General features: G+C 45.4%; 1 protein-coding gene across 1 annotated transcript in view; it reads right to left on the bottom strand.

Moving 5' to 3' along the window:
* ACO1 (aconitase 1) overlaps window positions 1–26354 on the bottom strand; it is a 68985-nt gene that overhangs the window by 4197 nt on the left and 38434 nt on the right. Inside the window, exons 5-19 of the mRNA XM_029921072.1 lie at window positions 24930–24999; window positions 24619–24802; window positions 23562–23701; window positions 21645–21816; window positions 18271–18371; window positions 17209–17325; window positions 15934–16093; window positions 14484–14619; window positions 13056–13140; window positions 12111–12267; window positions 10338–10462; window positions 8184–8288; window positions 7302–7444; window positions 4607–4754; window positions 264–386 (exon numbers count right to left, since the gene is read on the bottom strand). Of these exons, the coding sequence (XP_029776932.1) occupies window positions 264–386; window positions 4607–4754; window positions 7302–7444; window positions 8184–8288; window positions 10338–10462; window positions 12111–12267; window positions 13056–13140; window positions 14484–14619; window positions 15934–16093; window positions 17209–17325; window positions 18271–18371; window positions 21645–21816; window positions 23562–23701; window positions 24619–24802; window positions 24930–24999 (1966 nt within the window). The remainder of the gene's footprint in view (window positions 1–263; window positions 387–4606; window positions 4755–7301; window positions 7445–8183; window positions 8289–10337; window positions 10463–12110; window positions 12268–13055; window positions 13141–14483; window positions 14620–15933; window positions 16094–17208; window positions 17326–18270; window positions 18372–21644; window positions 21817–23561; window positions 23702–24618; window positions 24803–24929; window positions 25000–26354) is intronic.

Consider the following 26354-nt stretch of genomic DNA (forward strand, 5'->3'; position numbering starts at 1 on the left):
TTACGCAAACCATGAAATTTTCCCTACGAAACAAAGACATACGTACACACTTTTCAACAGAATTTCAGAGACTGCATAGAGCCTCATCCAGTTGCTCTACAGACTTCCCTAAGGATCCGTGGTCCCCAGAAAGTGATCTAAGAAACCAGTCAGCTCTAGGTCCCCCTTCACTGAGGTAAAGCCAGGCCCACTAAGCAGCAGATGCACAAACATCACACGCTTCCCCCAGCTCGCCTGCTGGCCCTCTCGCCACCACTACTCACCAGGAGGAAAGGGCCCTTGGCTGCCCAGTCCCGGGAGCTGCCTGAGCCGTACTCTTTGCCAGCCAGCACGATGAGGGGCAGACCTTCCTGCCGGTACTGCTCTGCGGCATCGAACACGTCAAGCTGAGGAAGAGAGAAGGAAGGTTTTACGGATGTGGTAAAGGCCCAGAGTGTGGACACAGGCATTGGCACCTGGCAAGTGCAGGGACGGAAGGGTCTTCGGGGGACCCAGTCAACACAAAGCCAACAGAAACTCAACAATCAGCTGCCAGGTTCACAAATTTCCAACTAACTCCATCTACTTACCCTTACCAGTGAACTGCATATTCTTTTAACTGAAATGCCTAGTTGTTGTCCTGGTTTAGAAAAACATTCAAATCTTAAGGCATCAAGGGAAAAAAAACAGGAAAGAAGATAGATTTTTTCCCCTCTTCTGTTGGTTAAGCTATTTAAAAAAAATTTTTTTTAATGTTTACTTATTATATTGAGAGACAGAGACAGAGTGCATGCTGGGGAGGGGCAGAAAGAAAGGGAGACACAGAATCCCAACCAGGCTCCAAACTCTGAGCTGTCAGCACAGAGCCCGATGTGGGGCTCAAACTCATGAACTGAGAGATCATGACCTAAGCCAAGGTAGGACACTTAACCAAATGAGCCACTCAGACACCAGTGATTTTAAAGCTTAAAAAACAGAGAATCCCACCTAAACCTGGGATTTGACTCTGAGACTCAGTGATGGTCTATTGTGCCAAACACAAAGGCGGCAACATGTTCTAAAATTATAAAAAATGCAAATTCTTATTAGCCGCCTTTTTACAGGGAGATCAAGGCAGAGACAGTAGGAAGTGGAAGCCCCAGGCAATAAAGAATGGGAAAGGACTAATATTTTCCTGTATATGAGAACAGCTTCATTTGTTTTTCACAAGAATTCTGAATGTTCTGCTGAGCAGAGACTTTTGCGAAGACAGGTGATCTCACTGCTGGTGATTAAGTAATGAAACAGTGGTTTCTCCTGGCTACTTAAGAAAAACCATTCCTCATAAGAGTGTTTCCTTCGGAAGAAGCTCTAGAAAGGCATAGAATCAAACTCCCAAGTAAGCTTTCACAAATTACTATTTTGGCGGGCTGCGGGAGTCTCTGGTTAGTTCCACACGGCGCTCCCAGAATCTGGGACCAATTCCCAGCAACAGTTCCCTGCACTCTCCCTTCTAGAGAACAGGACCTAAAATGTGGTTGTTTTCTTCTGTTATTGTTCCTCTATAGCTCTGGTGTTATATTGGAACCACCAGTTCTTCATTTCTCCATTTTTGTTATCATCTATCAATTTCCGGCTTTAATAGGGATTTGGTTCTCTTAACTACTATTCCCCTAGGGTCCCCCTCCCCAGCTTCTCAATAGAATTATGTCATACATTTTGGGTAAGTCAATATTTGGTATTTGCATTACTTTGATTATGTGCATGTTATTGATAGCTGAGTCATGTAATATATATACTATGATTTCCTTTCCTTAGCAATTAAAAAAAATCTCCACTGGTATTAATAATTTTGTGTGTGTGTGTGTGTGTGTGTGTGTGTGTGTGTGCTCATCTGTTTCTATGTCCCTACCCATCAATGAATCCCCAAACATTCTGCCTAAAGTACAAATCTTCTCTAAGAACATTTAAATGTATCAGAAAGTCTGTCATTTTTTCTTTTTCTTTTTTAAATGTTTATTTTTTATTTGTGAGAGAGAGCACAAACAGGGGAGAGGCAGAGAGAGCAGGACAGTGGGCTCTGTGCTGACAAGCAGTGAGCCTGATGTGGGGCTCAAACTCAGAACAGTGAAGTCAGATGCTCACCTGATTGAGCCACCCAGGAGCCCCCAGGAAGTCTGTCCTTTAAAAATCTTTTCCATGGAAGGGCTCCTGGGTGGGTCAGCTGGTCAAGCATTGACTTTTGATTTTGGCTCAGGTCATGACCTCATGGTTCATCGGATCAAGCCCCGCTGTTAGTTCTGTGCTAACGGTGTGAAGCCTGCTTGGGATTCTCTCTCTCCTCTCTCTGCTCCTCCCCTGCTTACATGTGTGTGCTCATGCATACACACTCTCTTTCTCTCTCAAAATAAAATAAACATTTAAAAAAATAAAAATGAAAACACCTTTTCCCTGGAGGGATCACTCCTGGAGCTTCAGTCCTATTCCAATTCAGACGGATTCTTCTCCAGACATGGTGCACTCCTGTTCTGGAAGACTCTTCCTTTACCAACGTCCTGCGGATTCCCTGCATTTCCTTCTCCTGGATCCTCCATCTTCCCCTTTTTTTGACTTTTCCCTCATTTTGGTAAAACACATTCACCAAGCCCGTTCCTGAGATAAGGGTTGAGGGGTATTCGTAAAGGGTTTGAATCTGAATGTTATTACTGTAACAGAGAACCCGGAATTCTGGGGCACCAACCAGTCTTTCCAGTGTAGATTTGAGCACTTCTGATCCCCAGAACTTGCACACAAGCTGTTTTTCTCTCTGTTGAAGTTTCTAGATCTTCTCCTTATCTGCTGTTCTTAACTTCATAACGATGCGATTTGGAGCCGTTCTCTGGTCATCACGTGGGCATTCGGTGGGTGTGATCTGGAGTCGGAGCTTGTCATTGGAGAACTTTCCTTGTGTTACTTCTTGAATAATTTCCTCTCTTTTCAGCATCTGTTTAGTCAGATGCTGAGCCTCCTCATTTTGGTCTTTCATTTTCTTATTTTCCCTTGGCTTTCTGTTCCATATTCTGAGATACTCTCAGCTAATCAACTTTTCCTGTGAAACTTTTTAGGGACTTTTTCTTAAGTATTAAAAGAGCCTATTTTTTCTTGTTACCATTGTTTTATGAAAAGCCCTTTTTTGTCCTCTGATGACCTTATACCAACAGAAAATCATTTCAGGACTCTGACAAGACAGTATTTTTCTTGCAATTTCTTCTGCTCTCTGCATTATCTCTGTTATCTTCCTTCCCTCTCCACCCCCCACTCCCTTTCCCTCTCTATGTAGGTCTGTCTTTCAGGTTCAAGGCTTGGCTCAAATGTCTGTTCATCTCTGTCTTCTTATTTAAGATGAGGCACTGAAGTTTTAGGTCATGGCAGGCCTTTTAAATAAGACGGGTTCACTGTGACAGTCAGGACACTGGAGGCCTCCCAGTGTCTCTAACTGCCTGTCTTTCCCCTTGGTCTCGTGGGCATTTGATCATTTGACTGTATTTTTTCCCCATTAGATAGCTGTTTATCGTCCCTGCTATTCACTGAACAAGTATCCAGTGGGCACTGACTTCGTGTGGGTCCTGGCGATCAGTGATTACCTGTGAAGAGTTCGCTTTACTAAAATACAGTCTGTTACAAGCGAGGCGTATGGGCGGTGGAAAACCACACTGACTCCGGAGCCAGACTCTCTAGGTTCCAATATCCATGTTTGGTATCTTAAAACATTGGGGATCATGGCACCTTCCTCAGAGGGTTGTTATGAGGATTAGTAGGTCAATATATACAAAGAGCTTAGAACAGTACCTGGATGTAGTAAGTTCCAGAGAAACACTATGTAACACTTATTGTTAAATAAGTCAGGAGGGTGATTTTTCAAGTAACTCAGTGTTCAAGGAGCTCTGCAGTATCTGCTGGATGTTGAGGACCCAGGACACGTGCCTGAGTGTCCGCCATGTTTTACGTGTCATTCCCTTCAAGTTTAAGGCTCAGAGCCATACAAGGTAGGTATCATTCGACTCTGCACGTCAGAAAAATGAGGCTCAGAGAGGAAAATAACTTGCTGAATGCTCCACAGATGGTATGTCTGACTCAAAATGTAGACTTTCTCCACCTCTCACGTGCCTCCCATCTGTGACTCCAAGTCCTGCTGTAACAGGACAACTCCAAATGACTCCCATTAGGACCCTAGCAGGCCTCCGTGGGCCTTCTCCTTCTTTTCCTAGTGGTGCGGTGAGTGAAATTAAATGCTATGAAAGTCAGGGTGCCTGGGTGGCTCAGTCGGTTGAGCATCCGACTTCAGCTCAGGTCATGATCTCACGGTTTGTGAGTTCGAGCCCTGTGTGTGTCTGCTGACAGCTTGGAGCCTGGAGCCTGCTTCAGATTCTGTGTCTCCCTCTCCCTCTCTCTCACCAGCTCATGCTCTGCCTCTCTCTCTCTCAAAAATAAATAAAAACTTAAAAACATTTTTTAAAGTGCTAATTAAGCTTTTTTTTTTTTATCTTGTTGATAAAGAGCCTTTAAGAGACCTTAACCTGGAATTTCCCCCCTCAAATACTTGAACTAAGTTTCAGTCAGAGGCTGACAAATGCCAGCTTCTCGGCCACGCAGAAGACACAGTACTTACAATTTCTCCAGAAGGCAGATGTATAGTCTGTGGTGCCTGCTTGTTCAAAAATTTGTTCAGTAAGCGGATGTTGGCAAAGGTCCCCCGTGCCATGACTGCGTCGTTACCTCGGCGGGAGCCGTAGGAGTTGAATTCTCGAGGAGTCAAGCTAATAATGCAAGTGAGAGAGGAGCTGGGTTAGTCAACGGAGCAAAGACAAAGCTTAACTCACATCAAGACAAGAGAAAACCCACAGACCTAGAGAGCTCTTGGAGTCTACTCAGCATTACTCTTCCAGGCAGAACGCTGTTCCTCCCTCTTCTGCCGAGGACAGTAGAGGCAGATGTCAGAAGTGGGGCACCGAAAGGGGGGGATCAACATTCTCCCCAGGTTAGCTTGCAGTCTTATAAATCTGGGTTAAAAACCAGGAGGAACTCTACTACGTATTTATTTTATTTGTTCAGTAGGGTAGCCCAGAGAGCTTCACAAGAGATAAAACATTAAAAAGGGGTGAGAAAACAGAAACAAAAAGAATAATCAGAGTGACTTTTGAGTGCTGAGGAGGGAGGGGGAGGGGGAAAGAGCACTGGGTGTTATATGGAAACCAACTTGGTAATAAACTATTTGAATAAAAAAAAAGAATAATCAGTATAAGCTGGTCAGGTGGAGCCAAGAAGGAGGGAAACTAAGATACATTCTGTAAACTAACAGGAAGGACGTAGACTCATCTGGAACTCAGAGTGCTGGGCAGACACACGACTGGCAACATGGTTTACAGTTTTCATAAGATAAAAATCGGAGCAGTGCTGAAATCAAAGAAAATTCCTGTCTGTGGGTCCCAGTGAAAGGACACTTTGTGACGGCAGGGACAGCAGCCTACAAGTAGCACAGCCATCAGCTCACTAGCTGTTTCTGAAAATGCTAGGCAGTGTGTCTGAGTGGTGATCTGATGTCATGATGAGATGTAATTTGAAGACTGGGAGAATCTGTGAAATGGGCTCTAGGAGCAGAGGAGCACGTCTACAAACTCCTAAAATTACATCTGGAATGCTGGGGGGATGTGCATTTTTCTGGGAAGGTATTATATTTCCCTTCACTCAATTCCCTACGATTCCCATTTCTCAAAAGATTGTCAACAACCACCCATCAAAAAAAGTATTGGTCGCGGCTTATTTCCTTAGTTTCTTTATCCAGCCTCCACCTCTGTGTTTCTCTGGGTGCTGTTCACTCCTTTTCTCCCATTCATTCGTTCACTCAGCATTTACTGTGCCCCAGTTATGGGCCAAGAACTATTCAAAAGGCCTGAGGTACATCGACGAACAAAACAGATTAAGATCCCTGCCTTTGCAGGGCTTATATTCTAAAAGGCAGAGACAAAGAAATCATAACAAAACAGAAGAAACGAGCATTGTCAGAAGGGTTACTAGGATGTGGTTAATAAGTGAGGGGAAAAAAGTAGATCAAAGCAAAGAGAACAGGAGGATGGTGGGGTAACTTCAGGAGGACTTGAGTTGGCAAGGGAGTTAACCAGGCAGATATTTGGGGGAAGAGCATCCAAAGGAAAAAGCAGCCAGTTCAACCATCAGGCAGAAAGGTGTGTCACCTGGAACATTGGGCAAATGAGGCAAAAACAAGTGTAGCCAGAGCTGCACGGAGGAGGGGGAGGTGCAGGGGTTCGCCGACGCCTCCTGAATATCACCTGCCTGTCTGCTTGCTGATGGACCCATGTCTCCTGTTCAAAGTACAATCATATCCCTTTAAAACCTTACCATAGGCATCTAAGTATAGAAAGTTCCTGTACACTTAATATAGAGGTTGTCCCACATTGAAAAAAATCCTGACATAGACTCCAGTGCATCACCTCCCCTAGAAGTGGGCTGTCTTCTTAAACCTTCAACACATTTCTGGGAAACATGGAATAGTCTTGCTCTGCATATGACTGTCCCAGAGGAAGCACTCGGAGGAGGCGGAGACGGAGTGGAGCACAGCAGGAGGGGGATGTGTGAAGAAAACAGGTTAGCTACCAGCCTAGTGAGCTGAGGAGGGCAAGGTGGTTTTCCTCTCCCACCGACAAAACGAAACAAAACACAATAAGGAAAAAGAAAGGGAAGGAGAAAGGGCAAGGGAAGGAAGAAAAAGCTGCTGTATTTTGTTCTTCACATTGGCTCTGGGCTCCATCCCTGAAGAAGCTGATTCAGGAGGTACAGAGAGGAACCAGGGATTCCCTAGAGGGTTCTCATGGCCTGTCAGATCTGGGGACGACTCCAATTATCTCGGTGTATTAGGTGGCGAGAGATAATAGTGGTATAGTAGCTGCTACAAAGGTCTACCACTCAAGGACTGGTAAAGGCATGTGTCGGCCACTGATCTCAGTAATTACTCCTCCCAACCAGGCCCTGGCTTCGCGCTTCAGGTGACAGCCCCGCCAAGTGTGCCGCAGGCGAGACAGAGAACGGAGCCCGGGCTCTCCCGTCAGCCAAGCTGCGGCTGGAACGACAGCTGGGCCTAAGGGGGACAGTAGACGGCAGGTCCCCTCCCTTGCTGGGGTTCACTCGCTGATGGAATCTCCCAAGGAAGCTTGGAAGCAGCAGACAGAAAGGGTGTTTTTCAAGCCTCAGGGTTCACTGAGAAACCAGAGTCTGATTCAAAAGAGAAATACTGGCCTCATTCCCTCCATTTTTGTTTGTTTAGTCTTTCTTTCCCTCATGGCACTTACCCTCTGTTAGTTAAGTAGCGAGCAGCAGGGCTGTTCCTTGAAATGTTTCCAGCCGGAGAGATGTGGTCAGTTGTTACCGAATCCCCCAAATTTAACAGCACGTACGCATCCACTATAGACTTAGGCGGCTGGATATCTAAAGTCTAGAGAAGAATACAGCGAGTCAGTGTTGGTCAAGGTTTGCTCCAGCAAGTCACCAAGGAGTGTCAACCGTCACAGCAGTGGTCTGTGGACCTCAGCTGAACTGGATGACAGCCCTACACTGAGGCACAGAAAAATCTAGTGGTTTTTGGTTTTATCAGGGGCGCTTAAAAAAAGTAAGGTGAATTTACTCAGAACATTCACATCCCACCCTTGAAGGGAGGCAAAGTTGGGCACGATTCACTCAAAAGCCAGAGGGATGCAGCCACAGATGGTATTCTCTGTGTCCCCGTCCACGGATCTCAGACGCTGAGGACACGAGAATCCTGACTTCTCCTCCCCTGCCCTCCCCACCCAGGGGGTCACGGGCTCCTGGATCATCCGCTGCAGGACGATGTCCCTTGATTTCTGAGGATAAGGTTTAAATAGAACAGGCCTCGGGATGTCTTCCTGGAACAGTCTGTCGCGCAGGCTTTTCCGAGTCTATGTCCGGGGGGTCCTGGACCCCAGGGAGTCTCTATCAGCCACACAGAAGCCCGGGCACAGAAGCCAGAGGCCCACTAGTGCCAAATATCCCAGATTCTCAGACTCTTCCCAGCATCAACTGCTTGGCTTTGTACAGGTTTCAATGGAATGAGTGGACAAAACAAGGGTACAGGGTAACTAAGCAGACTTTATAAGGAAAGAAACCTTTTGGAAAACTGATTTGGTTAAAAATTTAAAAAAAAAAAAAAGCGATACCAGGTTTTCAAAGAACGGTGGTGACTTAATGTATGTCGACTTGGGATCCCAGCTATACAACTTAGCCGAGGGGGCCGCCAGGGCGTTCCAGCTCTCATTCACAGTCTTAGCAAAAAAAGATACAAGAAAGAAAAGCAAATCAAATCACATTCCACTCTAAGGAAAATTTAACACGTAAGCAAGAAATGTATATTCTAAGAGTAAAATAAAAACCATCCTTGGCATAATGCCCTCCGGGCATACCAATTGAAGTAAGTCAGATAAAGATAAATACCATGATTTCACTTCTATACGGCATCTAAAAAACAAAGCCAATGAAAAAGAAACAGAAAAAGCAGAAACAGACCGATAAACACAGAAAAGTAACTGATGGCAGCTGGAGGGGAGGGGGGTGAAAGGATGGGCGTGAACGGGCAAAGGGGAGTGGAGGGGACAGGCTCCCGGTCGTGGAATGAGAGTCCTGGGGATGAAAGGCAAGCACAGGGGATGAACATAGTCACTGGTATCTTCGTAGTGTTCAATGGCAATGGAGGGTAGCCGCACCGTGGTGAGCAGTGTAATATACGGGGTACAATCATTATGCTGTACCCCTGAAACTATATAATATTGTGTGTCAAGTCCACTTCAATAAAACAAAACCGAAACCAGTTCTTATTCTAGCCATACAAAAGAGTTCCTTTATACTAAGACAATGTCATGGCAAATAAAAATACATATGCAATGTGACAGGAAGCCCCTAAGATGGCTCCAAGGACCTGCCCCCACCTTTCTGGCATTCACACCCTTAAGCAATCCCCTCCTGCAGAGTGTGGGCTGAACCTAGTGACTAATCTCAAAGATTAGGTTATAAAGAGACTCTGCCTTCTGTCTCTCTCTCTCTCTTGCTTGCTCTGATGGAAGCCAGTACCACACTGTGCGCTGTGAAGGGACCCACTAGCAAGGCAGTGAGGGTGGCCTCCAGCTAACTGTTGGCAAGGAACTGAGGCCCTCATCCCAACAGCCTATGAGGCACCTTATCCTCCCACAACCACGTGAGAGGCCTTGGAAGGGGATCCTTCCCCGGATGAGCCTTCAGATGAGCTGCAGCCCCAGATGACACTTTAGTGGGAGCCTTGTGAAGGCAGAGGCACCCAGCTAAGTCATACCTGGATTTCTGATCCACAGAAACTATAAGATAATAAATGTTGTCTTAGCCCACTAAGTTTTGGAATAATTTGTTGGGCAGCAATAGATAACTAATCCCTATATATAATCTAATTTATGAAACAATCATCTAGGTTGTACCAAAGGGGAAGTTATTTACTCTGAAGATTTGGGGAAGTGGACATCTAGGTCACATGGATACTGGATAGCAAATGACAGCTGCTATGCATTAAAATCAGCTTGAATGGTCTCCACACAGTCATTCCCTCAGCCGTTGGAGAAATGCGTTCAACCCGACGCCCAACAAACTTGCCTATAACCGCTTCCCAATGGGCAATTCGCAGGAGGGTGCGCTGCGTGAATATGGCCCTCATTTGACCCTTCTCCCCAGCCAGTCTGCTCTCTTATTCCAAACCCAAGCCCCCGTCAGCACCCTTGGGGCACCCAAACACAGAAAGCAGAGAAAGAACATCCAAGGGTCTCCGAAAACGATACTGAGCCCCACACATTTTCTCCCTGTTTATAAAATGCACAGCAAGTTTTGTTTATTTGTCTGTTTGGTAGTTTGGGGCTTTTTACTGAGTGGCTTTAAAAATTTTTTTAAGCATCTAAATAATTCCAAGAGGTGCATTCCACCTCTCCCTCAGGGACACACTCTAGTAGACATCACGGATGCTCATCTGCAGTAGACACATACCCAGGCGTCTGAGGAAGGTGGGGGTTAGGGCGAGCTGGCCAGGAATCACCCACAACCAATGGCCTTTCTGCCCGAGGCTGCTGCCCAATCTGGGGCCTTTTGCAAATCTGGGAACATTTGAGGAGTGTGGGGTTTGTAAAAATGCGAGTCCCAGGAGAAATGACTGAGAGCCATTCCCCTGGTTCTCTCTCAAAGTAAGTGTTAATCTCTGTAGTTTCCACCCCCATCAGCCTCAAGGTGTGCAGAGATGCCACAACGAACGGCTTTCCCCCAGACCCCCAGACGCACGGGGGCAAGGTTGGCGGGGACCTCACCTCTATTTTCTGGTAGACCTCCTTAAACATCCCAGGGATTACGTACTGGCGCTCCACCGCCTGGATCTCGTCTCTGGTGGGCCAGATGTCTTTCAGAAATATCTGTTGTCCCTTTGCATTTACCCCTGGGGGAAAAAGGTTTATTAGCGGAAAACTGCATTTAACACCCTATTTTCATGACCACATACCATCAAATCCTGTTCTCCGTGGTAGAAATGTCAAGTCCATGCAAACACTGAGTAGTGAAGACTCAGTCACTGCCCCTAGGGGATGTGGGTTAGGCCCCCCAAGGGCCTCCAACCTAACTGTTCGTGGCAACTGATCAATACATAGTCTTGCTTTATGTGTGCTTCTGCTTAAAGACACCCTAACATATCTTGTTGGTGCGTTAACACTGCAGTCATAGCCTGAACTCAGTGTCCCTCCCACGAGGCGCGCCCCAGTCTTCCCGGGCTCGTGTGTCCTAGACAGCAGGTCGGCACTGTGTTTGGGGGCTATTTAAAAAAGTGAAATCACCAAAACCACAAATATGTGGGAGAACACGGTGCTACACAGAGCACGAACAGGACACCTGATGACAGTAGGAGGGCTGAAACGAGAAGGGGGAACCCTGCCTGGGGCGCACAGGAGTGACGCAAAGCTGCTGCCCCTTTGGACGTGTCTGCAAATGACCGTGGAGGCAACGTGAGTAAGGATCTGGGGGTTAAAATACATTTTGGTGAAAAAGCAAATCTGCAATACCAAATCCACATGTGAGGATCGACGATAGCTCTAGCTCTGATTTCCTAAGAGTACATTTAACGGGCGCTGTTTTTGTATTATTTAATCTACTCAGAACAGATTGAGGACACGGCAAGACCACCAGAAGAAAGGAGACACAGCATCATTTCTCTGGGTTTGGGGCATCTGAACGACCTGGGATGTGTTTCCGTAGAGGATATGTGAAAGCAGTGCCTAACATTACATAAAAGCAGGAGCGAGACAGAGAAGAACAGGGGAAGCCAGAGAGCACACTCTCTATGCCTTTTTGGATTTCTTTCCTTTTTAAAACTTTTTAATTATGTTTTTGAGAGACAGAGTGCGAGTAGGGGAGGGACAGAGAGAGGGGGAGACACAGAATCTGAAGCAGGCTCCAGGGTCTGAGCTGTCAGCACAGAGCCCGATGCGGGGATCAAACCCATGAACCGTGAGATCATGACCTGAGCCCAAGGTGGATGCTTAACTGAATCAGCCAGGAGCCCCTACATTTTTTGTTTTTTTTTTAAAAAGTTTTATTTATTTTGACAGGGAGTGATAGAATGAGCAGAGAAGGGGCAATTAGAGAGAGGGAGGGAGGGAGGGAGAGGGAGAGAGAGAGAGAGAGAAAGAGAGAGAGAGAGAAAGAGAGAGAGAGAGAGAGAGAGAGAGAGAGAGAGAGAGAGAGAGAGAGAGAGAGAGAGAGAATCCAAAGCAGGCTCTGCAGTGTCAGCGCAGAGCCTGTGTGGAACTCATGAATGTGAGATCATGACCTGAGACAAAATCAAGAGTCAGCTGCTTAACCGACTGATCCACCCAGGCGCCCCTTACTTCTTTCCTTTTGTTACCTCTGTCCCTCAGTTAATTCTTGTCTAATTCAGGTATGTCTTTGCTGTGTATGAGGCAATGAAGAAGACTCCTTCTCTTGGTCAGTTCTCTGCCTCATTATTTCTTAACAAAAGCAGTTACTTTCTTCTAATAATATTTTCAAACTCATTGAAAACAACAAAGAGTGTAACCACAAAAACGAAACCTTACCCAGTGGTTCTTTCTCAAAGTTGATCCTGATGGTCCCAGCAATTGCATAAGCTATCACCAAGGGCGGAGAGGCTAAGTAGTTGGCCCGGGTATTGGGGTGGACTCGACCTTCGAAATTCCTGTTCCCAGAGAGGACTCCAACAGCCACAAGGTCTCCCTGTGTCCGGCAAGAGAAAAATCAGGTCACACGGAGAAGAGGTGGCCTGGGCTTTTTGTCTCAGATCACCTGCTAAAGCTTCTCATCCCTGGAGGAGGCTCTATAAACCTCCCCTCCCCCTGGTCCTCTGGCTGCAGGGAAAAGAGCACGCACAGGTATCCCTGGGGAGACACTCTGGGTCAAAAGACACAGAGGGACAAGGTTTCTGGTCATGAGAAAATCCCAGGTCTGTCAGAAAGCAGCATCCAGCTTCCTTTCCCACCTGGGGCCTGAGAACAGGAGGCAAAGTCTAACAGCTGAAAGCTCAAGGAAGCCACACTGACCTATGCCGATTCCGCAATTCATGCAAAGCAAACCAAATAGTGTCTCTCAAAGCTACAGAATCTACAGAACAAAGATCAAAGTACTGCAACTTAGTTTGGACTTGTTTGCACGGAGCCCTGTCTGACTCTGAGCCAGTTTTCAGAGGACCAGGAACGAACAGTTCTGGAGCTGCCTGCAGTCAACGCCAGCGCGGACTGAGCACTTGTGTGCCAGCACCACTCCGAGGCTGGTGTGTCCGTTATCACCTCCAAGCTCACAGTACATGCTGTTATCATCCCCAATTTCCCGCTGGGGAAACTGCCGCTCCAGGCAGAGAGCTAGGAAGGTCAGCCTGACCCTGAAGACCATACATCTGACGGCACCCCCTGCTTCCCCGGACCTTCCTGAGGCGATCAGCATTTTGGTCGCACATCTTATGAAAAGACACCACAGATGTGAAGCCCCACAGTCTCCTCGGCAGTTACCTCCATGATGGCTTCTACCACAGGCTCGGGTAAGGGCCCACTGTTGCCAATGCAGGTCATGCACCCGTAGCCCACCACATCAAACCTGGGGCCGAGAGAGAAGCACAGGGTGACGCTCAGTGAGCCTCTGCCGCCGACAGGTCTAGAGACCACTGATTTAAAGAGAATAGCAGCACACGGAATACGGTTAGCACTGTTTCTATAAAGCGTTCATTCTCAGGACCATTTTTAAGTGTTTTTTTTTTTTTTAATTTTAAGTACAATATAACCCCCAGCATGGGGCTCGAACATGACCCCGAGATCAAGAGTCACATGCCACTGAGCCAGCCAAGTGGGGCATTTTAACATACTATTCATCCCTTCTAGATCATTGAATTAAAGTCTTTCTTGAGGGGTGCCTGGGTCGCTCGACTGGTTGAGCATCGGACTCTTAGTTTCAGCTCAGGTCATGATCTCTCAGTTCACGGCATCGGGCACCACACATCAGGCTCTGTGCTGACAGCGCAAGTGTCTCTTCGGGATTCTTTCTCTTGCTCTCTTTCTGCCCCTCTCCTTTCTCTCTCTCTCCAAATAGATAAAAAACCTAAAACAAAATAAATTCTTTTTTGTGTAAAATGTAAAAAGGAGTCCAACCGAATGATCTGGACTTAAAAAAATTTTTTTTAAATGTTTATTTTTGAGAGAAAAAGAGAGCGAGCAAGTGTGTGTGAGAGTGAGCACGAGTAGGGGAGGGGCAGAGAGAGAGGGAGACACAGGATCTGAGGTGGGCTCCAGGCTCTGAGCTGTCAGCACAGAGCCCGATGTGGGGTTCAAACCCACGAACCGTGAGAGAATGATCTAGACTCTTTAAAAGTTGAAATCACATATGCCATTTCATTTCTATATTCACTACTTTGATTGTATAATCCCAAGGACTTTGACTTTAATGAGACGCATGAATAAAATCTTTCTCATCCAAATTAGGAATAGTGGGCAAACTGGAGGAACTGTATTTGGTAACGAATGACTAGTTTACACCAAGGAGTTAAAACACTTTTAGTCATGGTAAGTAACTATTTTCATACCTAAAGGCAGACTCTCAGTTGCAGAGCTAATGCCAGCCCACAGCATACCTTTGTCAATTGAGAAATGGCACCCCCCCCCCTCCAGAAGGGTGCAGCGCCATACCACAGCACAGGCTTGGTTTCAGCCCTGCTTTGCCCTTATGGGCACCCATGTACGATGAACAACCAGCACAACTGTCCATGGGAGGGCCCTTCTCTGTTGGAATGTAAGGGCTGAAGTCTCCTCACCAACTGACAAAATATATAATATATGTAATAAAACAGATACCATCAGATAGGCTGACGTGTGTTACAAAGTGACACAGTAAGATACATATGGAATAAAATACAACCAAAGCAATGTGTGAAAGAAAACTCTCCTCACCCGAGCTGTGACAGATAAGGCATGACGCCACTCTCTCGCAGGTAGTAGGTGACCACACCGCTTCCGGGGGACAGGCTAGTTTTGATGTAAGGCTTCACGTGCAGGCCAGCGTTCACAGCTTTCTTTGCTAACAAGCCTGTGAAATGGTGAACACCGACACGGGTGGGGTGGCCGCCTACTCCAGGTGCCGGGGGTAAGTTCAGGAAGGACACAGGTCCTTCCGTCTGCATTTCCTGCCACCGCGTGACCGACCCCACTCATGGTGCTTTCTACTTCTGCTACCTAGCCGAAATCAAAAGCTCACTGGCCCGAAGTCATTTACTGTAGGCAGTAAACTCAAAATTAGTCATGGCAACGGAGAAAGAGATGGGTTTTCTTTTTTTTTTTTTTAAGAGATAAACCTAAAAAGTGTTCAGGAATATATTACAGAATAAGTTTTTAAGTTTTGGAGGGCAAGCAATCTTTCTAATTATGTTTTATTTGGATGAAAATTATCATTGGAAGGGCCCTTTTTAAAGGGATATGAATTGTGTGCTGGTTGGTGAGGAATATAGTCTAGAGTAAAAATCTAGTCCTCAGATACTTGTTTTATAGCAGAAAATAAAGAGCTCTAGGCCCTGGATTTTTGGCAAATACGGAGACCATCACCGGGGCACTGGGTGCTCTCTTAGGAATGTACCATAGAATTGGGAAAGAAATGAGGAGCGGGGGTCAAAAGACACAAAAATCTACAGACAAGCTGGTGACTTGACTTAAGGAAACTCATTCGCTCCAGACAACAAAACCTTAGGTGTCAACAGATGAATCCTTGCACAAGGAAGGTTCTCCTTATGTACTTGTGCACTTTGTACAGACAGAACTCTGTGATGGTCTTTGGTCGTTGGACACAACAGGAACTCTTGGGAATGATAAAAAAATGTTTTTGGAAACTAAGGAGGCTTCTGTTAATTAAACCCCATATGTGAATATTAACTGCTTAACCAGAATTGCGTAACAGACCAGGAAGGTTTATCAACCAGGGCCTGTGCCTTAAGTCAGATGCACCTGACAGCACTTCTAGGACAGACGGAGTCCTCTGTCCGAAAAGGCCTAATAGCGGTTTAACAGAGGACTGTCTGTGACATTGATATGAAAACAGTTTTTTTTTCTAGACTCTAACACAAGATTCTAAGCTTTACCTGAAATTCATCCTTTTTTTTTTTTTTTCGCTTTCTCCTACTTATTTTCTGTGTTAATTCTAAAGACTGGTGTGCATGCGTTACACATTCTACCTTAAATACTTGGCTTTGGACTCTAGTTACTGTGTAAACACTTTTGGGCTAATAAATCTCTGTCTCTGGAAAAGACAACGTTTGGACATGTAGAACTCAGTTAAGCCCCTGGGTCATATCTTGAAAGATTTCTACCCACATGTCCACATGACAACGGGGAGCGATTCAAATGTACTCACCTGCCCCCAACATCACCGATGGGTTACTGGTGTTTGTGCAGCTGGTAATGGCTGCAATGACCACAGAACCATGAGTGAGGGTGAACTCACTATTATTATAGATAAACGTCTTATGGTCATTGTGATGGTCCAGAGCAACCTGGAATCCTTTAAACCCTTGCTATGGGGAGAAAAAAAAAAAAAGAAGAAATTTTAAATTTCCATCACATTAGAATGAGTGGCCTTGGTTCATATCCATTAAACTCTACAATAATGTAACTGAGTTTAATTAGACCAACTTGGAACTCAATTTGTCATTTTAGCATTCCCATTTTTGAGATGAGAAGGAAGTAATTGTTACTAGGACTTCAAAGTAGATCAAGATTCAGAAATTATGACTGCCTTTTATAAAGATTTAAAAACAATAAAGAGAACTTGAAGGGTTCTGTAGCATTTCAGAGTTCACTGGCTGAGATATTTATGTTTTGTTAAAAACTGGCTTTTAAAACTATGGTTACCCAAGGATTTCTTTTTCTTCTAAAGTGAGAACGGTTCACGGTGTGTATGCAGGTACATTTTCGCCAGATCCAACTAATCGTGATCAATGAGGCAAATAAAATACAACTGAACATTTGGTTTAATTCTGGTGGCCCGAGGGTGTGACCCGTCACACATCTTAATCATCATCTGGGGAAATGTTCAATGAAAATCTGCATACAAGATGTTACGCTGGGTACTTTGGGGGATACAAAGGTGATTCTGACACACATCCTATACTCAAACATTCAGTCCAACAAGGGAAATCCAATGAGGGAAACACGAAGGAGCAGCAGTGTAAGTTTAAGAACATGGATGCCCTCCAAGGCTTTCAGACTAAGTGCCAGAAGGTTCAGATGATGACTTTCTGCTATGAGATGGGAGACCATGCTTTGGAGGGGCCGACAGATGCAGGGAAGGGGAAGAGGGCGTGGGCGGAGGTGGGGAATGAACAAGAAGCACAATGGCCAGAAAAGCTTGAGCAAGTCTAGTGGACAGTATAGTCAGAGTCATATGAAAAGCAGATATGTTTCTAAAAAGGCAGGCTGAGTTGTGTTCACAGGCGGTCAAGTGCTCTAGGGAAGTTGTGTGGCTCTCAGCTAAAGGGAGAGGCACTGAGGACTTCAGGACGGGAAGGGACACCCTCAGTGTCAAGCTTCAGGACACTGCCTCATCAGGGGGTGAAAAGGAGCGTGGGCACTAAGATGTCGGGCATGGGGCAGGGTCGGGGAGACTTCCACCTGCCTCCCGGGCCCCTACCTTGGCTCCAAGGCAGCTCTCAAAGTCCTTTTTCATGTCGGTCACAGCGACTTTGTCCTGAGGCCTTTTTGGTCCACTGCAGCAAGGCACGACTGTTCTCAAATTCAGTTCCACAACCTGTCCACCCAAAAGAGAAGGGACTCAGGAGCTGACGTCAGACCTCAGAGAAAACAGTCCGACTGTGTCAGAGAATCACACCACCACAGCTACAAAACCAAACAAACCAAACCACCGCATTCATAAGCAAGGAGTCAATGTTCTTCTTAAGACTTGTAGAACGAATTTCCGAAGATCGAGATGGGCACGTACGTGGCGTGGGACAGGTGGGAAGGCTCGTCACCTCTCAGGGTGACCAGGGTGGGCGCTGTAGCTACTGGCCCGCATCTTCTATGCATCCACCTTTCCAAAGCAGCTCATACATCTTTTTCAATGCTTAGCTTAGTTTGAGATGGGCTTGTTTCTAAAATGATACATACACCAGTGTGCTTTTTCCTAAAAATGAACTGGTAGGATGCAGCCACTCAGTCATCAACGCCAGGAAATGGGCCTTGGTCTAGTTGCATATTTCCTCCTCTCAGTGCACTACGAAACTAAACCGGGGCCCACATCCAGGTGACCCTCCAGGCTCGCCTGTCGAGAAAATTGGAATCATTTTGCACCTGAGAAAATGAATCAAGGTAAGTCACTGGATACATCAGAACTAAGTGCTATGCTTGACCTCCATTCCCTTTCCATCTGTAACAACGAGCTTATTAGCCTTTCAACAGTGCTGCTCCCTCTGGTGAAGGCTTTCTTCAAAGGTTTTCCACCTTGGAGGAGTAAGTCAGTAGGTCAGAAAGGGGGCGCACACTCAGCCTAGTGGCCAGGAGGAATGGAAGAAGCTATTTTATGTGTACAATTCCTTATCTCTTTGATTTTTTTCAGTCTTTTAACACGTTCTTCTGTGAGGACTTGGCAGTGACTAATTTCCTGCAAGTACATCCCCGAAGGAAAACCACACACAGCTAAAATCACAGGCTTGAGGAAGAGGAAACACACGCTTGGTGGAAGGCGCTCTCATACCTGAGAAAAGTCAGGGTCCTGAGAGGGGTCACTGAAATCCCGGAACATTCCTACAGCTTGAAGATACTTTTTCATTTGCTTTACTTTTTCTTCATCCCGACCTAAATGGGCATTTTAAGAAGTAACAAGTAACAGATGTTAATATTTGCTGGTGAAACTAAAGCCTCCATTATCAGCAATTACATAAGTCAGGTGCATTACACACACACACACACCCCAACCCCCCCCCCCCCCCCCCCCGCCCCAAGCCCTGCTTGTATTTCAACATTCAGCCTAATGTTTTGTCTCTCTGGCTGCTGCTGCTTATTAGGGGCCGTTAACTGATCTGGACTATGTGCTGAAGGAGATTCCTGTCCCATCTGTAAGTCCTCCCCTTCTCTTTGGTCATTGTTCTTCATTCGGAGGACCTAAGGCTTAGTGAATTGTCAAAGCACACGGAAGCCTCTGCCTTCACATGGCCAGACTCGGCATTCCACATCATTCTTGTTAAAACAGCGATCCTCCCAAGCTCCCACCAGCTTTGAGCACTTCCTGTCTGCCCACCACTATGTGCTCAGCATTTCAAACGTATCATCTCCATCTCTATTCTTTACCATTACCTTATGAGGCAAGTTCTAGATAAGGAAATAGTGGCTCAAGACTCCAAAGTCCCAAGTCTTAACTCCTAATGGAATAGGACCCTGAATGCTCTGTTTAATTTTTTTCTTTTAACATTTTATTTCCAAGTAATTTTGGCATCTGACATGGGGCTCGGAATTACAACCCTGAGATCAAGAGTCACATGCTCTACAGATGAGCCAGGTGCCTCTCTGTTTCATCCAGACCCTGGCTGTAGATGACCATATTCATGGAGTACACCCAATGGACATGCATTCCACTCATTTCTCTGCCAGTCAAATAAGACTGCTTGAGCTCTTGATTCTTGGACCACGACAGATTAGCCTGTTTATTTGCCTGTTCAACTGGATTGTAAGTTACCAGCTTTCAGCCTGGACCTCATAAAAGATGGCTGGGCTTCATTAACCTATCTATCACGTTTGGCACAACACAGCCATCCTCTCCATGAAGATATACAGGAGAAAATTCTCTTCGGTTTCTGCGAGAGAAAGAGTTCTACTTCTCTGAAGCAGTATGTTTGTTTCTATTCAATAGATGTGGCAAATGTGGCACCAGATCACTAAGCTTGGTGGTCACCTCTGTCTATAGCCATAGAATCAATCTGATCTCGGGATGCATTTGGCAGCTTTCCCCCTTTCCCTCTCCACCAACCTGTCCTTTCTCTTGGTTGATTCCCTCAACTATTTCTTCTGTTCTTTTATTTCTACCTCTTTTTCACTTCAACTCTTTGGGGAGCAAGGGAGATATCAATTAATCAATTTTAATACAGTTATATGTAATAAAAACATTTAGAAAAAAACCCTTTTTATCACAATGTTAACGACTTTCAGAGGGTTTCCCTCAGGAAAATCAGGGAGAAGACCTAGAATAAACTTAAAGTCTGTAAGCTTCTGACAAACCCTCACGAGGAGATGTGCACTCGCACCGTCCTTGAGTTTGCCTTTACTTTGACTGGCCTTTACCTTGGATGCCTGCTATTCCTGAGGTCTCAAAAGGAACATCAGCCTTTAGAACCCTTCAACAGTAAACCCTGGATATTGATGAGAAGGCCCAAATCTGTCTGTTCTCTTCTCCTTAATAATTCTCGAATACTGAAAACAAACTGAGGGCTGAAGAGGGAGGGGGAAAGGGGAAGGGGGGTGATGGACATGGAGGAGGGCACTTATGGGGAAGAGCACTGGGTGTTATGTGGAAACCAATGTGACAATAAACTATAAAAAATAAAAATTAAAAAAATAATTCAGTTGTAAGTTTAAAAGTCATTTGGAAAATAAAAGGTCCCTTCCACCTTTGTCACAGAGAATGAGCGTTCAAAAATAAAATTGTTTCATGTGAGCTTCTTGCTCAAAATGACCCAGTGGCTTCCTAGAACAATTAGAATTTAAAATAAATTTCTAACGGTCCACTATGGCCTGGAAAAGCCCCTGTGTGGATCTGGTCCCTGACCTCCCCTCCCATGGCCTTGACCCTGGGCTCCAGCCACAAAGCCGCCCCATCCCCTGGCTGTTGTCTGAACACACCGAGACCGTCCCTGTCTTGAGCCACTGTATTTGGGTTCCTCTGTCTGGAAAATGCCTCCTCTACACTTCTCACTGCTTGTCCCCCACTTCACTTACACATCTCTTCAAATTGTGCATTCAAGAGCCCTGGCTGATCTTCTTTAAAAAATTTTTTTAACGTTTATTTATTTTTGAGAGACAGAGCACAAGCAGGGTAGGGGCAGAGAGAGGAGGAGACACAGAATCTGAGGCAGGCTCCAGGCTCTGGGCTGTCAGCACAGAGCCAGATGAGGGGCTCCAACCCATGAACTGTGAGATCATGACCTGAGCCAAAGTCGGACACTCAACTGACAGAGCCACCCAGTCCTTCTGGCTGATCTTATATATAATTAGCATCCCTCAGCTACTTCAGCCACCTCACTGTTTTCTTCCTCATTCTCTTATAATTATATCATATACATACTTATGCATTTATTTGTTTACTTGTTCATGTCTGTCTCCCTCACTGGAATGTAAGCACCATGAGGGAAGAGACTTTATCTTGGTCACTGCTGTGTCTCTGACACCTAGATCACATGTTGATAATGTGTCACATAAATGACTAAATATTTTAAAAATGAATTGGGAAAATTTAAAAAAATCCCTTTCTCCAAGTTCAAGTGAAATCTCTATATATAAATACACACAGAGTCAAGAAACCGCCAAGATTTCAAGATGTCCTCATATGCAGATTATATTTTACCTTTTGGATGGCCCGGACAAAGGTGTCGTGGAATGCTGTCCCTGTTTGGAGCCTCAGCTTTGGATTCTGGCTCCATTACTTATCGGCTTTGGATATTTACCCTACATCTCTCACCGATCCGCTGTTTTCTCTCCTATTAGTTTAACGAACTCGTGAATTAATCTACCCTAGATCTGTGAAGAGGGCCGAGAGCAAATACACAGCAAGTGCCCAGCACACGGCAGATGTCCCACAGATGGGTTCTCGTTATGAAGATCCCTTGTTTCCTATCAAATACTACAAGTAGAGACCAGTATGAATAGTCCAGCTTCCGGAACACCTGAGCTCTTCCTACCGGCCATACCGTGTCTGTCTCATATCTTCTGAAATCCCATCTTGACTCCACAGAGAAAAGGAGAAACACTGAAAGTCTGACCCTGTGCGCTCCAAGGGGCCGAGGTAGGAGGCAGTGCTCCGATCCCCAGAGTTCTGCGAACCTTACAAAGGGCCTTCTGCCTTCGCGGTTCTGCACTTACCTGTCTGCACCAGGTACTTGATGCTAACTTCGTCAACCGGGAAAAATGCAGCAGTTGCTCCGTACTCCGGACACATGTTCGCAATCGTAGCTCGGTCGGCAATGGACAGTTGGGCTACTCCTGGCCCGAAGAACTCGACAAATTTGCCCACTACCCCAACCTGGCGCAGGTGCTGGGCAACAGAACACAGAAAAGTCTGAGACTTGACAGCCCACATTTAAAATGCAGAACTAGCTCTTTATAATTCTTATAAACTAGCCTGGCAAGTAAACAAAAACACTAAGGTGGCCCAACATATTTCTGATTACTCTGAGAAACAAAATGTAAAAAGTAATCTTAACTACATACAGTGTGGAATCTTGGAATAAATCCTGGAACAGAAAAGCGGCATTACTAAAAACACTGGTGAAATTACTGGTTTCGTTAATCGTGCTGGGCCCACCTTCTTCATTTTGATTCATGTGCCGTGGTTATGTGAGAGGTTAATGTTTGGGGGAGTTGGAAGAAAGGTGACAGAAACTCTCTGTATTATCTTCACATCAACTCCCCTGTAAATCTAAAATTATGTCAGAACAAAAAAACAAAACAAGGCAAACAAAAAATAAAAAGTATTGCCCAAACCACAAATAATATTAATAAAAGTTTTCCAAAATGAGAAGGGCTTTTTCTCTCTAACAAGATCACTGGAAGTGGTTGAGGGTGCTAACAGTTAAATACATTCTTTCAACCCTAAGTAGTCTTGCACTGGTTGAGCAGATAAGAAAATGGATTATTTTCAAGGGTGAAATGAACAAATTTCCTGAACACAGGTACAAGTCAAAAGATCTAGACAGTCTGACTCCCATCTATTTTCCATTCACTACATCAGCCAGGGTGGGGCCTCGGTGACTGACCAGACCCTGCGCAAAGCCAGTTTCGTGAACTGTGTGGACAACCACCAGGACAGGCTCTTTTGGTCACGTGGGATCCTGCCGAATTCCGCAGGCAAGCCCTAAGTCATTCTATGTGCGAATAGTAATGCACAGATTTCTCCAATAAGCCAAGCAGTTCAAGTAAATGCAAGTCCAAATTCCATAACGATTAAATCAAAGAGAAACATTTTGCCCTTTAACAGGACAATCGCCATCCCTAACACTCCAAGCCTCCAAACTGGACAACCTGAAAAAAATATGTTTGCGATAATAAAAAATCATCACTTGTCTAATAATCCTTGAAAATGAAAATGTCTTCTTTTTGCAAAGCAAGCAAATCACACACACACACACACAAAGATTATTTCTTGCAAAAGCTGAAAGAAAAAGAAATAATAAGGAATATTTCCAGCTTGGAGAAACATCTGTTACAATAAAGTTATGTAGAATGCAGAGAAAGGAATTTAAGTCAGACACTAAATTCACAGACGCAGTTTCTTATTTACATATAAAGGGGAACGATGTGAGAAACGGTAGTCAAAGTATAAACACGTGCTTGCGAATGAGTCTTAGAACCTTAAGACAGCCATTATTTGTAAGAATGCAGAGGATGGCTTTAGCCATAAATATCACATTTTATTTCTTAAGAAGTATACATACACCAGGGGCTCTTAAGCAAATGTGGCAAAATGTTACCGTCTGTTAAGCCTGGGTGGTGGTGCCCACCAATGTCATTTTAACTGCTGTGTGTCTGAACTACTGCAGTTCCAAAATATCTTTTTAAAGAAAAGGATCCATGTGGCCATGGAAGAGTGAAATAACATAATTACCTAAAACTTAACCAAAGTACTCTCTCCTCATCTCCTCTCTAAAATTCATCAATGTGCTGATTCCAAGAGCACATGGAAACCAAGATGGACGCCATCATGTATTTCCTCCCTGTCACCGTCACGGTGACTGCACAAGGTGACTGCTCAAGATGACGGAAGAGGCAGCAGGTTGTTACCTTAGTAATGGTGAGCACAATGTCCGTGGATGTCACCAGAGGGTGGGGGTTTCCCATCAGCCTGTAGCCGATCACCTGGGGAAGCACCATGCTGATCGGCTGACCCAGCATGACTGCCTCTGCTTCGATGCCACCCACTCCTGCAGGGGAGGCACGAGAGAAGAATGCTTTCGGTATGCCTTACGGTATCCCTCAGGCATAATTCAATCCCATTACGATGTTTTACTAGTGGAGATTTGGGTCCTATAAAGACTAGTTATCTTTTGACCTAAATGTCTGTCAGCTGATGAATGGATCAAGAAGATGTGGTTTATCTATACAATGGAGTACTACATGGCAATGAGAAAGAATGAAATCGGGTCATTTGTAGCAACGTGGATGGAACTCGAGGGTGACATGCTAAGTGAAATAAGTCAGGCAGAGAATGACAGATGCCATATGTTTTCACTCATGTGTGGAAGAGGAGAAACTTAACAGAGGACCATGGGGGAGGGGAAGGGGGAAAAATAGTTAAGGAGAAGGAGGGAGGTAAACCATAAGAGACTCTTAAATACTGAGAACAAATTGAGGGTTGCTGGGAGAGGGGGAGGGAGGAAGGGAGGTGATGGGCATGGAGGAAAGAGCGTACTTGTGGGGATGAGCACTGGGTGTTATATGGAAACCAACTTGACAATAAACTATAATTATAAAAAAGAGAGTAGTTATCTTTTATCTATTTCCCTTTACAGAATTTTTACAAACACTTCTCAGAATGTGGTCCCCCAAAACACCTGTATCAAACTCCCTTTGATTCTATACCAAGTGGAAAGTGGGGTCCGGAGTCTCCATTTTTAACAAACAGCTCCGGTTCATCCTTCCAAACATCATTACTGAGTGCCTCTGAGATGTTGTTCTGGGCGCTGGAAATCCAGCAGGAAACAAAACAGACAAAAATACCTCTCTGATACGTATGGTCACACAAAGTCGTGCTACTGGGATGTCGTCACGGGATCAGTGCGAATTAGGCTACACACTACAGAACTGCATCTGTGGGATAGGAACCTGGAACGACACTCACCCCAGCCGAGCACTCCCAAACCATCAATCATGGTAGTGTGCGAATCCGTGCCCACAAGGCTGTCTGGGTAATAATAGCCATCATGATCAAATACCACTCTTGCCAAATACTCCAGATTCACCTGGTGGATGATTCCTGAGCCAGGGGGGATAATCCGCATGTTGCGAAAAGCCTGAGAACCCCACTAGGATGGAAAGCGGAAAGAACGCCATGAACGCCCGATGCGCTGCAGGCGGCGCGGTTCTTCGGCACCTCCCCCTCGTACCCGCGCATATAAACGACCAACCAATGGAACCAAACTCCGTCCATACCTTTAAAAATTCAAACCGTTCTCTGTTTCTTTCAAATTCCAGGTCTTGATTCTTCTGTAAACTGTCTGCCCTGTCAGAGAGAAAAGCAGAATATATAGATTTTAAGGCTTAAAATGTTAACAGTCACACTTCTCGGTGATAAACCAAATGGCAATGTCATCTGCAGGCTTGCTGGGTGATACTCATGGTGGAATGATTTTTTTTGCTGAGAGGTAATCAGCAAAAGTAAAAAGAATAATTATTATTTGGCTCAACTGATCCCTACAATACCTTTAAGCATGGTGAGTAGCAAACATTAAGTGTATTCAGGTTATAACGAGTCTAGTCACAAAGCCTGACTTTTAGGAACAGCATCTAGACACTGATGGTGACAACAGCGGCTTAGAGATTTAAAGAACCTTGGTCTCTGTTCTTCCCCATGTGTGACCTTGTTATGACCCCTCTCTGAGCGGAGCCTGGTCTGGGCTGGCATTTTCATCTGTTTATGCTGGGAGACAGCAAACCAGCTCCTGGAGAGGTTGCTGAGCAGGAGAGTGTGACCCAAGACCATCTATAAGGCACAGATTATATGCTGAAGTTTACTCGGAGTCATTCAGTCCAATAGGAAAGACACAGGCAGAGCAGGGCATCAGGAAGCTTTTCCAGGATTCTTATAATCAAATTACGTATATTGTTTTGAGTCAACGTAGAACTCATAGGTACAACTTCGCAGGTTTGGGCACTGAAGGCATTTATCAGCTGTGCATCACGGATTGAGCAAACACAGGAAAGGGTAGTAAAATTAATAGCTAAGACCCAAGTCCGACTTCATTCATGAATAGTGAACACTTACTGACTTCAGGAAACAGCCACTATTCTAAACACTTAAAATTTATCTTCTCTATTAGTCTCCACAATAACCCTTTGAGTTAGATGCAACAATCATCCACATTTTTCAAAAGAGGAAACTGAGACCAGAGAGGTTAAGAAACTTGCTCAAGCTAGTAAACAGTGGAGCTGGCAGCCTGCCTCTACTGGTGATGCCGAGTCCCCACGCCACACCACCTTCCTGGAGCAGTAGCTGCAGAGACTGCAGCAGGATGGCGCTGGTGGTGATCACCGCCGCCACCACGATCGATCGATCGATTGATCGATCATAGTAACAGCAGGAGCCAAAGTACAGGATTACATCACAGGCTTTAAGTGCTTTGCATGCACAAACTCACTAATCATCACGACAGTCCTTCTCAGAGGTACCACTACTACCCCAACGTGCAGAAGAGGAGCGAAGGCACAGAAAGGTGAGCTTAGTTGTCCAAGGCCAGACATCTGTCAATTAAAGAGCTGTCATGTGAGCCCAGGTCTGAGGGCCCTGGGAACTCTCCCCTAACTGCTGTGCCATACTTCTCGTCCACCCGCTTCCCTCGCTTATTAATGATCCACAGA

This window comes from Suricata suricatta, chromosome 13 (assembly GCF_006229205.1).
Source record: "Suricata suricatta isolate VVHF042 chromosome 13, meerkat_22Aug2017_6uvM2_HiC, whole genome shotgun sequence".
Classification (NCBI taxonomy): Eukaryota; Metazoa; Chordata; class Mammalia; order Carnivora; family Herpestidae; genus Suricata; species Suricata suricatta.